We start from the raw sequence: 16,584 nt of genomic DNA on the forward strand, positions 1-16,584 counted from the left end.
CTTGTTAAGCCCCTTCCCTTGAAGAGCGGCTGGGTCCCAGGTGACTGACCTTGGTTTTGCCCATGGGATGCAGGGGAGAAGTAGGTGCTTCAGAGCTGTGCAGGCACCTCTTAAATCCCAAAACACTGCTGGAGCAGCAGGAGCAGCCCTCCATCCACTTGGCTGCCCTGGGGCTGGGTGCTCACCCAGGGGTTATTTAAGCCTGTGCACCATTTCAGCCAAGGGGGTGGGAAAGCCTCTCTGCCCCCCTGCCCAGGCGATAGAAGCACCTTAACGGGGACCTTAACCACCAGCCTCTAATACGAGACCTGATCGCACCTACGACGCTCTAATATCCTCTTGCTGGGAAGTTTTTGGAGCTGAACCGCTGGTGTCCAGGAAAGATCAATGTTGCAGGAAAAAAAACAACCGAGGAGTTAGGCACCTTCCAAGTTACGCAGGCACTGAGCAGGATGTTACAGATAACAAATCTGGACATGGGCATCCAAACGTGGATTTTGATGGACGTGACGCCCAAGTTCACTATTGGGTCTAACCTTGAGTGTATCGCATTTTGTTTCTTTTGCCAAGCCCTGGAATCATGTCCTGGAAATATTTTTCCAGAGATGAACTGCTGATCCTCATTTATCCCAGGCCATAAAACTATAAAAATCTCTTTTTGTGTTTTATAGAGATTTGGAGGTTCATCACTTCAAGGAGCTGCACTTGTTGCCTGGAGTTAGAGTCGGGCTCCTGTTCCTGCTGGGGGTGGATCAGCAGAGCTCCTGGGCAGTAGACAAGGAATGAGGCCAACAACTGGTGGGAAAAAAGGTTTTGTCAGCAGGATGACAGCATGTCCTTCCCCATGCCCTGGGGATCCAGGATGCTTGGAGACGCAGTGTTAGGTCAAGCTGCCAGCCCTGTGCCTGCTCCTGCCCGCCTGGGCCTGGATCCTGCACAGGGACCGTCATGGGTAGATTCTGGCACTTGTGAGCCACTCTGCTCGCTTGGGCTCCCCGAGCAAGCTAGGGCAGTGCCAGCTTCTCCTCCTCCTCCCTTTAGTTGCTCCCCATTTCTCATCCATGAGCTGTGCTGGGACAGTTGCAAGGAGACGCCAGGGCCGTGCGGTGCAAGAGCCTGGGCACGGAGCGGGGCTCAGCAGCCTCCAGCAAGGGGTGGAAGGAGCCTGAAGGACACAAGAGGGGCTTCACAGGCTGTGGAGTAGCATCAGGGCTCGCTGAGCTGCCTCCAGAAAGGGCTGGCTGCTTCTGCTGGAAAACGCAACGAAAGGCAGGTTGCCGTTGTGCCGCCCTGGCCTCGGGCACGGCTGGGGTGTCTTTCTCCTGCACGTGGGTGTCGGGCCACGTGGAGCCAAGAAGGACTCTGCTTTACCTGCTGGGCTGTGTCTGGCAGTGGCACGTGGACGTCTAGCCCAGCTGCCTTGAATTTTCCCAGCCTGCAGCGCTTTAGGGTTGCTAAATGTCCTGGGAAATTCCATTTTTGGATGATTTTTACCCAAGAAAATGATTGCCTGCTCAATTTGCCTGGGCAGAGACCCAGCCCCAGCATGTCCTGCCGTGTTCAGTGGGAACAGGGTAGAAACCAGCTGCTGCGACTGGTTCCAGTTGCTGGAAGGAAGCCCAGCAGCCCAGGCCACCAAAACTATGCTTTTGTCCCTTACACGGTGCTGAGGCTCAGGGACATCTCCCCCCACCCAGAGCAGAGCAGAGACAGCAATGCCATGTAAGCCGTTGATATCCCTGCTATCCCTGCTGGAGTTACAGCTCTCATAACAGAGCCCGGGGGGTGTTTTTTTGGAGTGCTCTTCACCCACTGGCTTAAACAGGTTTCTCCAGGGCGGTTTAAGCCAAACCTGACAGACTCTGCACTGGAGCAGATGAAGAGCGCTCACCTTGACCATCATGGTGGTCTGCATGGGGCTGGAGCCTGCAGTAGATGGGCAAGGAGGCTTTATACCACCACGGCCACCAGTGCAGGGGTGGTCTGAGGAAGGTCTTGGTGATTCCAGGAGGGAGCAATGGTTCTGCAGGGAGCAAAGACACAGCAGAGAGCTCATGCTATTGCTGGAGTTTCTCTTGAACTAGCTCCAAGCCGATGCCTCTTTCTACCTCCAGGGAGGGCAGTAAAGGAACCACAGTAAAAATAAACAACTCTCCCAGGCGGTAATGCTCCACCTTCACCTCCTGCTGCAACCTGAGCTGCAGGTTGAATGGTAGAGATTAAGCCACACAGACCTGATTGTGCTCCAAAACTCTGGGCTTGGCTCACAGCTCGTCCCAGCCCCACGCCGCCTGTCCCTGCTGTGATCCCAGGAGAGGGGGATTTGCACAGCAGGATCTGAACGGCCAATTGCCTCGGCCTTGGGTGGTCCATCCTGTGCAAGGGCAGACGGGAGATGCTAAGCAGGGGGGGTCTGAGTTTCTGGCTCCCTGGTGTTGGAAGCAGTGGAGTTTTCCCAGCTTGGCCCAGTGCCACCACCCAGAAGATGGGATCGGTGCTCTGCTGAGCTCAGAAGATCGGCAGAGGTGATGTGGGAGGCCAAAATTCCATTATCCCACCCACATCCATTACACTCAGTTCTGTACTGGTCCTACCAGGAAAAAAAAAAACCACCGCAAACCAAACCAAAAACCAATTCCCAGTGCCTTCCATCCCTTTCTAAGGCCATCAGCTCCTTGTCCTGTCCCCGTCACCTCTCTCCCAGCCCTGCTGTCTCCGGGAAGCGAAGGGTTAAAAGCTCCGAAATGGCAAGAACTTCCCCCTGTCTGCAGTGCCTGCCTCCGAGTGACGCTGGTTTCTGCCGGGCTTTGCCCAAATATGTCCGTTTCCTTCTAAAAGAAGAAGGAGGAAGAAGGAAGAAAATAGAAATAAAGAAGAGATATATACAGATATATATATATAGAAGAGCAAGGCATCTGGGACCGCGGAAGGCAGGCGTCCGAGCGCAGCCTCATGCCATTCCGCAAAGGTAGGGGCTGGATGCGGGGGGCAGCACCCCTGGGTGCTCCCGCGGCCGGGATGGGGGGACCTGGGGGAGCGGGGCTGGGGTTGGGGTCCGCGCCCCGTGCGGTGCCACCTCGGAGGGGTGGGAGATGGGAGCGCCGGGCTCTGCTGCACCGCTGGCTTTCGGGGGAGGGTGGGGGACCCCCCACGATGCTGGAGGCGGTGGGGGGGGTTAGAAATGCAGCCTGAAAAGGGCAACTGTCTCCCCTCCGCCTTCCCTTGGCTGTGGGGTTTTTCGTCTCTCCTTGCTCTGGGGGAATAAGCTGCTCTGGGCGGTGCGAGGGCTGAGGATGAGAAGGATGAAGGAGGTTTCTGGGCAGGAGGGTGATGCTGGGGGTTGTTTTGGGCGATGCAGGCTGAGAACTGGCAACCTGCGTGCATTTGTGGCGGTCCTTGGGAGATGCTCCACTGGAGGAACTGTGCCATTGGGAGCCTGGGAGGAGAGACCGGGGAGGTAAACGGCTTTTGAGAGGAGTACCCCACCTGGGCAGCCCTCTTTCACGCCGTGGTGCTCTCCGATCTGCACCCCAAACCATCTCTTTTCCCAAAACCTCCATCCCAGCAGCGGGCAGAAATCCCCCCCTTGCCATCCCCTGGCTTGGAAGCATGGGGCAAGAAGGACCCAGCTATGAGACCTAAAGCCCTGATGGCTGCTCCTGTGCTGCCCCACAGGGAGGATGGATGCGTTTTCCATCCTCTCCAGGCTGCTGTGAAGCAGAGGCCCTTAATGTCACCTCCTCCTCATCCCAGCAGGGTATCATAGTGTGGGCATGGTGGGCAGGATGCTCATGGTGGCCCCTTGTCCTAGCAGCTCTATTGGGAGGAGAAACGGAGGGGAAAAAGTCTTCTCCAGGAGACACCAAAGCCAGGGGAGGCAGGGTGTGCAAGGACACAGGGAGAAGATGCTGCTCAGCATCTAACCCAGGTGCTTTGCTGAAGCAAAGCAGTGTCTCTGGACCAGTGGGCAGCCAGTGCCGTGCTGGGAGCTGGCGGTGCTGGGGCAGGGGCAGAGGGTACCGCTGCGGAGATGTTACACACTGAGGCTGGCATGGCATGAAAGGGCAGCAGGGAGGGAATGAAAATTTGGGAGAGAGGGCTGGATTTGTTTTTGTCACCTGTCCCTGCTCTGGGGAGGATGTTTTGGGTGTGCGGCAGTTTGCCCGCAATGATGTTCGCAGAGCCCGTGATCTCAGGAGTGGAGATTTATGTTGCCTTTTAAGGCTCAATGAAGCGTGATGTGGTTCACACCCTCGCATCTTGACAGCGCAGCAGACTTCAGGTCTTGATTTAATTTGAGGTGATAAACGGATTCGTTTAGAGCAGAAGGAGAGATGCTGGGGGGTGGGCGGTTGGAGGAAAGCAGAGCGTGTCAGGCTTTGAAAGCGCTGAGCCCTTGGGGGTGAGCACGGAGAGCCGGGGGGAGCTTCCCACGCTGGAGGGCAGCCCACGCGGCCCTGCTGCAGCCTCAGCAGGGATCCCAGTGACAGAAATGACAGGCAGGTCTTCAGTGCTTGGGGACGCATGGTGGGTTTGCAGTAATGAGGATGCATTTCCATTCGGTCCTGCCCAGCACACCTGAACTGGGGACGACCCGTTTGTTGGGGCACCACACTGTGCTTGCCGTTGCTGGTAGATACCTGGGGCACAGCTAACCTGCAAGTCCTCGGGACCTTGCTATGGGCAATTCGGTTCTGCAGTGATTGTATCACCCTTGCAGCCGTACCTCCTCTGCTAACATCCTCTAGAGGTCAACCTTGAAATGCCAGAGCAGCTGCCAGCAGCTCCTTGTGTCAACTTGCAGCTCCACCTTGGGAAAGTCCAACGTGGCAGAGAGGCCAGCGTGGATGGGTTTCGTCCATCGCTTGTGCATGTGCATGCTCAGCTCATGCTGGAGACCGCCCAAGGACCCCTTCTTCTTGCAGGTGAAGACTGTCTCTCACTTAGACTAGGACAGACTGTGTGAGTTTGGCCATGACAATGCTTGTCAAGGTTCTCTGTTAGGCCTGGCTGCGGTCTGTGTAGACGTGACCCCAGCTGATAGCATCCCGTTGGGTTAGTGGGACCCCATGTCACCAGCTGTGCCTAAAGCACTGCTCAGTGGCTGCAGCTGGGCTGCCTGGGCTTCCCATGGGCACATCTATAAGCCACTGGGCAGGAGGGTTGTGGAGAGCACGGTCTTCTGGCTGCCTTTCAAAAGCTGCACAGCGTGAGCTGTGCATATCCTTAGTTTGCAGAAGAGACAGGCATGAAGATATTTTCCCTGTAGTTCAACTTGGTGCATTAAAAATTCTTGCTGAAGGTGGTGGCCTCAGCCGAATTGGAGTCAGGATGCCTGCCCGATCCTCCCAGAGGAAAATGAGGACTTCAGCCAGCTCGGTGAGGAGGCTGAGCCTTTTCCTTGGGAGCCTTTTAGGAGCAGCGTCTCACCCCAGGGCTTGCTCATGGCCACCCAGACCCGGGGTGCAAAGAGGAGGTTCTGCCTAAAGGCTGCTGCTCTGCAAACCCCAGGTAGCTTGAGGCACAGGGAGACTTTGAGATGTGCATTTTGCAGGCCCTGAGCTGTCTTTGCACACCCCTGTGTGTGGAAATGGACGATCCTGGGGAGTAAAATGCAAACTCCACCCCTAGCTCTGCCGGTTTCTCACTGCTTGCAGCTTTGGCATCACTTTTCCGGGTCTCCCCAACAAGTGCTAAATCCTCGTTGCCTTGGCTCTGTTCTGTGCGCTTTCTCTCTGGGCATCGTAACCAGTGGCATCGCCTCAGGATCTGCACTTCATGTCTGTACAACAGTTGCCATTTAGCTGACCTTGAGGCATTTGGCAGTTTCAGCTATTAAAGAAAGGTATTTCTAGGAGAGATGCTGGAGGACAGCTGGAAGGAAGGAGCTTAGGGCAGGAATTAATTTCTTACAGCGTCACCGCATCAGCTGGGAGCGCAGGAGAAAGTCCTGATCCCCAAGCGGTGCCGTTACCCTGGCAAAGCCCCATCCGTGGCTGCAGCAGGAGGTGTTGGGAGCTTTCACCTAAAATGCCCTTTGCCCCGCCTGAAAAGTATGATTTAATTACTGCAGCTGACGTGAGGAAGCCTGGGAGCGTGCAGGTGATAAGCAGCCAGGATATTGCCAAAGAGCGGGACATTTGTCATTTGTCAAAGGACAAATGAGATCCTGGTGGTGTTGCTGGCTGGGAAGGAGCTGGAGATAAGACTGAAAGCCAGCGAGCAGAGATCGAACGCACAATGCTGGGAGCGACTGGCTCCCCAGGGTATGGGTACAGCCGTTAGCAAGTTGGCAAGGGCATGGGCAGATGCGTGGTGCAAGGTGCTTCCCAGCTGAAAAAAAAATGCATGGCACCATGAATATATATATTTATGGGTATATGTAAAGGTGTAGATTGGCTTTCAGCTGTTGGATGGGGGACCTGCTGGGTGCTGCTTGGATCACCAGTCATCAGGGCATGTTACTGCTTGTGTGAGCAAAGGATCCTATGTGGTGATGCATGGCTGGAGTTGGGCAAGAAAGAGGACTTGGGGCCCTGCTTGATGAGGGGGCAGATTCTGGAGGCACAGAATCATAGAATCATTTAGGTTGGAAAAAACCTTTAAGATCATCAAGTCCAACCGTTAACCCAGCGCTGCCAAGTCCACCACTAAACCGTGTCCCTAAGCACCACATCTACCCGTCTTTTAAATACCTCCAGGGATGGGGACTCAACCACTTCCCTGGGCAGCCTGTGCCAGGGCCTGACAGCCCTTTCAGGGAAGACATTTTTCCTAATACCCAACCTAAACCTCCCCTGGCACAACTTGTCATTGGTGTTGATTTTGTCTGTTGATGGTCTTCTCTGGGACCACCGAGGAGGATCATGCTGGTGGCAGAGGTGGGTGCAGGCTGTGGTTTGGAGAGGTGATGGTGGACACTGTGTCCCTGCAAAGGGGCTTTGCTGCTGACATGGACATCAGCTGTGGTTCTGCAACACCAATGCAGGCACAGGCAGAGCTTGGACGACTGCAGCTGGCTGTGCTGAGCATGCTGTCTTCACAGGATAAATGAGAAGAGCTCATAGCAAGGTGGAGATTAGAAGAGCCATGGGCATGATGGACCAGCATTGGATCATGTGCAGCATCTGGAGGAGCAGCCACAGCTTGCAGAGGCAAGAGAAGAAGGAGGGATGCTGGAAAAAGCACAAGCACAGAGGCTGGGGAGCTCCTGAGGGGTCTGAGGCTGAAACCTGAGCTCTGTCCTTCATCTGCTGGGCTGGAAGTGGGAAAGAAAGCCATGCCTCGTGGTCGCTGCACACGAGTCGGATTAAACATCTCTTCCCAGGCTGAGAACGATCTGGTGGGCATCCTTGCATATGTCACATGGGGTGAGACGGCTCTCACCTTCCTTAGCACTGTGGAGTGAGGTGTACAGCGTAAGCCAGACATCCAGGTCGCCCCAGGAGGCCAGGAACGGGCAGGCCCAGAGGAGGGTGATTTGATGATGGAAAGGCACAATGGCCCCAGTGGCAACCTCTCCATTGCCATTGACCTCAAGAAGAGCCAGGCACTTGGGTCCAAGCTGGCAGCACGCAGCTGAGATGAATACGACCTCAGGGCTAACAAGGGGCTGGAGGAGCTGAGCACCCACCACGCAGCGGGGAGCATGAGGTTTGAAAAACCAGCCCTAATCTTCCCAGGGTCCTCCCTCCCCACATCACACGTACTTCCACAAGGACCTATTCACTCACCTTCAGCCAAGTTGTTTGGAGATCTTGGAGACTCTATAACAGCAACCCCCAAATCCAGCTTTCGGGATGCTTGCAGGGCACAGAGCTGCTCTGCAAAGAGACCTCACCGTGTGTCGCATCTCCTGACCCCACTGCAGATATGTTGTGTTGGATGTCTCTCAACCACCACCTCCCAGCCACGATGGGGTGCTTGTCTGCATGGAGGTTTGCAGCATCCCACGATGCTGGGTGGAGAAGAGCACCTGGTAGACCTGCACAAGCCCTGCTGATGTCCACCTTCCCGTGCCTCCTCTCTGCCAGTGGCCATCAGAGCAACCTCCTGTGAGCAGCTCCTATCCAAAGGTGGCAGAAGTTATTATACAGCAGGAAAAGTGATAACAGGAGTTGTCTGGGCAGGAGAAATGCCATTGAGGAGGTGATTTCTGCCACCAAGCGCTGCAATTTCCAGCCGCATGTTGGGAGGAGCGGGTAGACAGCCCGGCCGCTATAACAATACTGCTCTTTATTAAGCCTTTTCACTCTCTGTTAGCAGAAGTTGTGACGCCTTCTGGTCTCGTTTCTGCTTGCTGAGATCAAGGAGGCTCTTGTTAGCAGGAGCAGAGGTGCCTTTTGCACATGAGCCTGCAGGGAAAGGGCAGGGCAGTGCCACATCCCGGCGTTATTATTTCTGTGTCCCCTTCTCTATCGAGCATTTCCTCGATACCACAGCTTCTGCAGACAGTCAGACTATAACACCCTCTGATGGGAAACTGTCTGCTTTTTCAGAGTGATTACAGCTAAGGGTGGAGATTTGCATTTCTACAGCTTTTGGGGATAAAAAGGGATAATTCTGTCACTTTGGGCTGCTTTCTGGCTTGCTGGCAATGCCCTGCAAATCCACATGCTGCTGCGTTTGCTGGTCACGTCACCCGTCGCTCCTTGATGTCGTGCTTTCTTGGCAGGCTTGGAAAAGTTTTTATCCAGCGCTTCCCCTCAAAGGCACCGGGGAGGATTTACGAGCATCAATGAGCAATGCCTCCAAGCAACACGGATGGGGAGAAGCCGAGCGGGGAGTCGGGAGCTGTTTGGGGGGTTCCTGCCCACCACAGCTCCCCGCAGGGGCCGTCCCGGTGACGGTGACGGTGACGGTGTGGGCGCCCGCTCACAGCCGTCTGCTCAAAGGGCAGGGAGGAAATGTGCAGCAGAGCTGGCCCCAGCTCTCCTGACTCACCAGCTCGTGCCTGAGTCAAACTATCACCTTGTTTTCAGTGAACACCTTTCCTGGAAGGCTGGAAACCCCCTTGTGTCCTGCTTTGCCCCCTGGACAGTGTTTCTTGCCCGGGTATTTTCCTTCTGACTCCTGGTTTCGTTTCATTCCCTTTCTCCTCGCCGGCCTCTTGAGCGAAACGTGAGTAAACGACCCAAAGGAGCAGGTGTCTGTCCCCCCATCACACCCGTCCCAGCACGTCCCTGCTCCCTGCAGCTCCAAGAAAGCACTTGGTGAGCGCGACCTCTCCACTGCCTCTTTGACGTTATGCTTTCTTTAGCATTTACAACCACTCATGGAGAGTTTTTAATGGGTTTAAGGAGCCACTGTGCCTAGCAGTTGTGTTCCCGATGATGCTCACGGGGTTGTGCACAAGCAAGCAGCAAAGCCCATCACGTCTCACGGCGTTGGTGCAGGGGAGGACGTGCCAGGCTGTGGTGGGGAGGTGGGATGTCCTTCGCTGCCAGCAGCTGGAGATGGGACCACCACCCAACTTGAAACTGGGGAAAGAAGCTTGTAAAGGGTGTGCAGCTCCCTATAGGGGAGCTGTAAGGTCCAGTGGGGGTTTTTGGGACCCGCTCTGCACCCCAATCACTCCACAGAAACCAGCCGGTGGGAAGAGATAAGTTGTTACAACCTCTCAGACTTCCTGAGTCTGGGAATTGAAACCACGTAAAGATGCAGTCGCTGATAGCATCTCCTCATCTCCTAACCTGAGAGCAGGCTGATATGCCTGTAACCTGCCTTACCAGGGCCAGCAACCCACCAATTAACCCACCGAACGCTGGAAAACCTTCCTCTTGGTGTCTTGCCTCACTCCTGCGTGGACTGAGAAAGGCTCCCCTGTGCTGTATTTACATGGTGAGCAGGCATGACCCCGGTGCTTTCTATCCATGCCACCGTCTGAAGACTGGGCTTGGTGGCCATGTTATGTAGGAAAAGCCAAGCTGGCTGGGCTAGGTTGGACTTGGACTGTGGAGAAGGGTCCGACCCCTCTGCAGGGAGCTCAACATGGGCTTGGACTTCACCCTAGCTCTCAGGTCACACCACCAACACCCCTTGGGCCACTTCTCTACCTGGCATCCCACCATCTCTGACGTTCCTCTTGCCATCAGGAGCCCGTGCCGGCAGGGCGGCTGGCATGCCGAACCCTTCCCTAACACACCCTCAACGATGGAGAAATTAATCTCAGCATAAAACAACTCCAAAGGCTTTAAATCAGATGACCACGGGTTTTTCATGGAGGGACGTGGGAGGATTTCAAAACCAGCAGCCAGCGAGGCGTGATCCCTGTTTGCCTGGTGCGTGCGTGCACACACGCACACGCAGGCACACACGTCCCTGCAGGGCACCCCACTTTTTTTTCCCCTGCATAACCACATTTTAAGGCTGAAAAAAAAAGGAGATGGGGACAGGCCCTGGTTGGGAGTCCAGATCAAACCTACACAAGCAGTTTCAAATTTCCCTTGTGTTTTCCCTTGGGGGATTCCTTGTCCTCCCAAGAGGTATTAGGCTTTCCCTAATACCTAGGCAACGTTTCTTATATCTGCCTTCAGCCTTCCTTGGTACTGAGGACAGTTACCATTTTCTTTATAATATCCTTTTTCAGACTGAAAGCTGTTCCCATATTTTCCATCCCTGGTTTCTCCTTCCTGGAGCACAAAATTGCTCTCATTTTGTGCTCTCCCATATATCCCATTCTGGAAACATCTCCGTGGTGTTGCCCACCCTGTTCCATCCCAGATTAAACCTCTTCCCGGAGTGAGATGTGCCCTTCCTTGGTGCTGAGGAACCAGCACCATCCGGGCCAGAAAACCAAGTCTCCTGCATCTTTTGTACCACCCTCCTGTTAAAACACTCTGGAATTGGGCTTTCCTTTTGGATTTTCATTATTATTGTTTTTTCTCCAGGGGCATCATGCTGTTTGTTCATAGTGGGCTGCTGAGATTTTTTTTATTCCCCCTCTCCCCAGTCCTTCAGTCCTCACTGGAGAATTTCCAGCTTTATCACTCGAGGCAGGGGAAACTGAGGCACAGGAGGGTGCAGCGATACGCTGGAGGCTGCTGTGGTTGTGGCTTTAGCTGCTCTTATCTGCAGATCCAGTGCTCTCTGCGTTAAACCTGGCCGTGCCAGAGCATCCTGCAGCGTGTCCCCCATGTCAGTGCATTTTGGTATGCAACACTCGTCCAGACCTTACCGCAGTGCAACGCGGAGCTTCAAAATCAACCCATGGGGGCAGGAGCAGGGTGTTAAAACCCCACCTGGGGAGCTTTGGGTTGGAAATCAGGGAAAGCTTTGCTCAGCTCTGGAATAGGTTATTTGAGGACAGGGTGGGGAGTCTGAGATGGACAAATACCTCCCTATGAAATGGCTTGGGGAGAAATGATGCTGCATCGGAGCTGGGAAAGGGGTGACGATAAATCCACTGGGAAAAGGAGGTGCTGCTGTGTTCCTGTCCAGCCCTAGCCCCAGTTTGGGCTTGCCTGGTGGGGCCAGCAGCCCTTGGCAGCCAGCATTTGGGCAGGGACGCGGCAAAGCTGGTGTGAAATGTCTGCAACCCTCCAGACAACCTGATTTATTTCCCTCCCCAATGCCTTGGCAGTCAACTCTAAAGCTTGTTTGCCCAACCTGATGCAGGGAGAACCTTTTGCAGGGCAGCGAGGTGAACTTGTTTACTGATTTGTTTATTATTTTTTGGCCGTACATGGCCCGCTGGCACATGGCCACCGACGGGAGCCCATGCTCGGCTGCCCGAGAGGGATGACGGGGACGCAGGGCTGCCGGAGCACGTGCCGGCCCCGGGAAGCTGCACGGGCTGTGCATGCCCCGTTCACATGCACACAGGAGGAAACGCTGCCGGGCTCTGCTTTCCTGACCTCTCCGTCACCCAGCACCACCACCGTCCCTCCCAGCAGCTGCAGCCTCCTCCAGAGACATGCGAAAGGGGCATGAACAACTATCGCCAGTGCTGGGGGGACTGCCTGGCTTTCTGGCTATTTCCAAGAAACACGGAGAACAGCTGAGCCTGGTAAACAACAGGAATAACACGCTGGGATAGGAGTGTTTTTCTTCCAGTGGTACTGGGAGAAAAATGGGGCGTCTTGCCTCCTGCACCCAGATCTGGCCACAAGCCTCAAGGGGGGATGTGACTTCCCAGTTTCGGTCTCTCCAGAGCCGGGATGCTCCGGCTGCTTCTGCCAGGGAATAAGGCTGGGTTGCACTGCGCGTGGCTTGCTCGTGGGCTTGAAGGCAGGGACTGAGTGCCTGGCCCAAGAATACTGAATTATTCTGCCCCTAAAAATGCAGACGGGCACTGCCGGGTTATTCTGCACAAGGGGAGAATAAAGGCTTCTTAGTCACTGATAGAAATTTAATTGGAGGAAACTTGTCCCTTCATCCCAGCTATGATCCAGGCGAGCATCCCACCTTGATGCTAATAGGAGACTCTAGCATGCCTGGTGCAGAAATTTGAGGTTTTGACTTGTTTTTTCTCCTGCTCACTGATTTTCTTAGAAATCCTCCTTATTAGCAAGGGATTTCTAACAGGAACAGTAGGATGTGGCTGAGGCTGTGATTTGGGCTTGGGCAACGCCATGAAGCCCCTCCATACCCAGCAATGGGGGATACTGCCCCAATTTGTGCCAACACCACAGCTCCAGGGATGGATCCACACTTGCGAAACAGCATTCCCTTTGCAAAAAAATAAAAATATCGAAGAAAAAAAAGCTGTTTATTTTTTATTTTCCAGCCTGGGTCCGTTTCACAGCTGGAGCGCTGGATCCAGTTCACAGCTGAGGATGAGGCTTTGGGGTGGGAAGAGGGACTCAGAAATGGCTTCACCGCCGAAATCTCCATGTTGTTGAATTGACCCTAGCAGGACGAGTCCAGACAGAAGAGGCACCTGCCAGCAGTGATTTTTGTCTTTATTTGTTTCTCCAAGGTTGATTTGCCAAGGCAGGGAATGGATTTCCACCTCCTACCAGCTGTGGAGAACATGTACGTGAGGGAACACAGTCAGCAAAAGCCTTTGGTGCTCTTAAACATGAAATCACCTCTGGTTGCTGCCGTGTTTCCCCTCTCCTTTTTTTTCTTTTCATAATTTTTAGGTGCAGCTGAGCTGCTCAGAAACTAAACCAAGTCAAACACATTTGCATCGTAAATAGGAGAGCAATTTAATAAACCATTAAAAGGTTTATGGCTGTCACAGCGGCAGCAATTTGGGCAACTTCTTGGTAGAGGACATGAGGGTGGGAAGAGGCCTTTTTTGGGTATGGCTTTACAAGTCCAAATTTTGGAAAACCTGAGGTTGCCTTTTCTGGCTTGGCTTTGGATGTCCTGCTATGCTGTGCTTGCAGTAATGGGGTTGGGTGGCCTTGGCGGCTAACGGCCCAGCTGCAAACAAGACAAGACAAGGCAACGTGGGATGGGGCTGGCGTGTGCCAGCGCCGTCTTAGTCACCCCGTTTCGTCAATGACTGACTCTGTCTGAATGCAAAAGGACCAGATTTTTGAGTAGCATCCGAAGGCAGCAGCGGCGCAGGCTGCCAGGGATCGAGGCGGTTGCGTGTGCTCCTGCACGTGTCTGAGGGAGCTCTGCTTGTCCAGGCGTGGAGGGCTGGATTGGACCCTGCATGAGATGGGTTTTCAGGGCTATTTAGCTTGTCAGCTCTGGAATGACCATCTGTGTTTAAGGCAGGACAGGGAGGGGACACGCAACGCATCCGTGCTCAGAGCATGTCCTGCAGACGTGGGGGACTGCAGCTACTGTGACCCTCTGGCCACCCTTGCCTTCACCCCAGGCCCACGCTGGTGGGATCCCCATTAGCCACAACTGCAGAAAGACCTTTCTTTTGCATAGCTGGCGGGTTTGGGAAGTGCTCTGGGCTCTGCCCATGCAAAGTTCCGTGGGTCTCGGCACCCCGATGGCTGCCGACTGTAGCTCCTGTTGGCTCAACGCACGCATCGGGAGACCCAACCATCCATCTGACTCATGAGGCATCACAAGCACCTTCACCCAGCAGTGGGAATGAGGTGCCCATCATTTAGGTGCCTGGGACTATCCAAGCCCAGGTGACAAATGCACAACGTGAAGCAAAGGAAAGTTGTGCCTTGAGCCCAAGCCTGGCTCTCTCTCTTTATTGGAAAGTTGGCAGGAGAGCCTGCCTGGGAGTTGGGTGGCTGTCAGATCTCTTGTTGACTCAGGCCACTCTCTAGCAGTTGTTTTAATTCAGCCTGAGCGCCGGGTAAACAGCCGGGCTGGGAAATGTGAAACCCTCGCTCTGACCTTGCCGTCACCGCAGGCGTCAGCCCAGGGAGGTGCAAGTGGAGAAGCATGGACCCACCAGCGCAGTGCAGAGGAGCACGTGGGCACGGTGTGGGTGAACACGTGGGATGAGCCCATGTCTCCTGGAGTCATTTGTTTGGTTCTCAAGGAGTGAGAAGAAAAAATTGAACCCTGTTTGGGGCACAGAGTTTGTGCTGTTGATTCCCTGATGAGTGGTGTTGCCAGAAATACTGAAGTAGATGCAATAAAAGTGTTTTTTCCCCTTCTCCATCGTATTCGGTGGGGACGACTCATGGTCAGTGTCCAACGTGTGCTTCCATCTGTGCCCTCCCCTCATGGCTCTGGCTCTCAGCTCAAGTAACAGCAGTTGTTTTGGGAGGAAACTGGGGCACTCCCCAGTGCTATGAAGCACAGCATCTTCCCTCGTGATCCCTACCAAACTGCCAGGTATCCAAACACAGGTTTGCTACTATATGTTAAACTCCAGGGCAGAAATCTAAACATTCAGCTGGATTTTCTTTTTTTTTTTTCCAAGGAGCTGTTAGCAACTTGTCATTGCGGGTTGGAAAATGTAAATGCATTTGAGAAAATATGTTGGCAGCAAGCTTCCCATATTGTTTCAGCTTGTCCCAAAATTCCAGAAAAATTTCCCGTTAATATTTTTCATGTCTGATTGGAAAATATCAGGGAGAGAATAAATAAATTCTGTAGATATTTTTGGACAATTTTAGCCTTTTTTTTCCCCAGCCAGGTCTCCATGGCATGGAAAAGTTTAAATAAAATGCACAAATTAAAAACATCTGCTAGGAATTAGATAAATGGAAATTTTTGCCCTATAAGCAGAAAAATTTTAAGAAAACCCTGATAAGGAAATCTGGTTATTTAACTTCTGCATTCCAGCAATCTGTGTGATCTGATTCCAGTGATTTGGCTCCAAAAAATTGGTTAGGAGAGTTGTTAGGAAATTGGAGATCTGAAAGGTTACCTGGGGGAGGCTTTGACTGTAGAGAGCTCCAGCAAAATATATGGAAACTCAGACTGACTCCTGCAGCTGAAAAAAAACCCCAACCCTCCTCGAGATGTCTGCTGTGTGAAGGGCAGAGCCTCAATCCGTCTTTTATCTCTTGATCATTTTTGTTCCTGGTGCAGAGAATTCAGAAATCTTTGCCATCTCATGATGGCTTTTCAGTTGGTTGGTCCTTGGGCATTTTTCAGTGTAGTTGTGGACCTTCCTATTCTCTATTTCAACTTATTGACCATAAGCTTTCCCTCTTAGTTGTGTTTCACAGACTTCCTAAAAGCAGTCCCTGCAGGTCTCAGGTTTAAAATCACATGGCAACAGTCTGGAGAAGTGGGCTGCTTAGACCTCGCCTCTTGATGCCTCATGGTTTCCATCAGTTGATTGGAGAGGTGAACCCTTGGGGAGGCTGATCCAGGGAACAGCTCAGCCCAAGGAATGGTGTTGATCCCAAAAGTGGTTCTTCTTGGACAGGGTTGAGGTGCATAGGACACTGTTGGGCAACCATCACCAGCCATTGCCTGTATCATCCCAGCCCTGTGAAGAAGCAGGGACAAGCGGGTTGTCGATATGGCAGACGTTCTCACAAGGGTGTGGGTGGAAAGATCCTCAGCACGTATGCGGTTTCGAAATATATCTCCTCATCAAAGCTCTACTCTTCCTCCTTACATGGGACTCTGGATTGAACAAGGAATTGTGTTGTGGGTTGCCTCGTGCTGGAGCACACCGAGATGTGCGTTGGATGGCTTTGGACGTAGACAGCACTGAGGTCTCCCAACATGCTTACAGGCTACAAACACCTCCAGGACACGCCTCGTTTACAATCACAGCAGGACAAGTGAGCTGCTCCAGGAGTGCCCATTTCTCTCCGTGGATGGTAGAAGTGGTCAAAAGTGACCAGCCCTTTTCAGACACCCAAAATGACATAAATCCTTCCCAAATACTACTCACAGCTTTCCTGTGGATGGAGGCAGACACAGCAGGAGCTGTGTGGGGCTGCAACGCTTCCTCCCTGCTCAGCATCCCCCAGGGAACATTTCCATCCCAGCCTTCCAGATGGTGCAGATCGTCCCGGGATGCTGCTTCGTTAGGATGGCATTTAATCACCCCCTGATCAAAACCCCCTGTGTCAGGAACTGTACTGATATTAGTGGGGGTTGATAGCAGGGATGAAAATATATCCTTTTCCTAGACTATGATTAATGCGGCGCGTGCTGCTGCCTACAAGCACCTCCTCCTTGATCACCAGGAATACAAACCACCACGGTTTCTTCCTGAGAGCTTTGTGTTGTAGCTTTTTGTAT

General features: G+C 53.4%; 1 protein-coding gene across 1 annotated transcript in view; it reads left to right on the forward strand.

Annotated features, from left to right (window-relative positions):
• Nucleotides 1–2,817: 2,817 nt before the first annotated feature.
• The window catches only part of PFKFB3 (6-phosphofructo-2-kinase/fructose-2,6-biphosphatase 3), a 43,740-nt gene continuing 29,973 nt past the window's right edge, over nt 2,818–16,584 (forward strand). The window contains exon 1 of the mRNA XM_087763793.1: nt 2,818–2,968. Coding sequence (XP_087619919.1) covers nt 2,953–2,968 — 16 coding nt within the window. The 5' untranslated portion in view covers nt 2,818–2,952. The remainder of the gene's footprint in view (nt 2,969–16,584) is intronic.

The sequence above is a fragment of the Nipponia nippon genome, unplaced genomic scaffold, assembly GCF_047370975.1.
Source record: "Nipponia nippon isolate SJK-2023a ecotype South Korea unplaced genomic scaffold, ASM4737097v1 scaffold_3, whole genome shotgun sequence".
NCBI classification, from domain to species: domain Eukaryota; kingdom Metazoa; phylum Chordata; class Aves; order Pelecaniformes; family Threskiornithidae; genus Nipponia; species Nipponia nippon.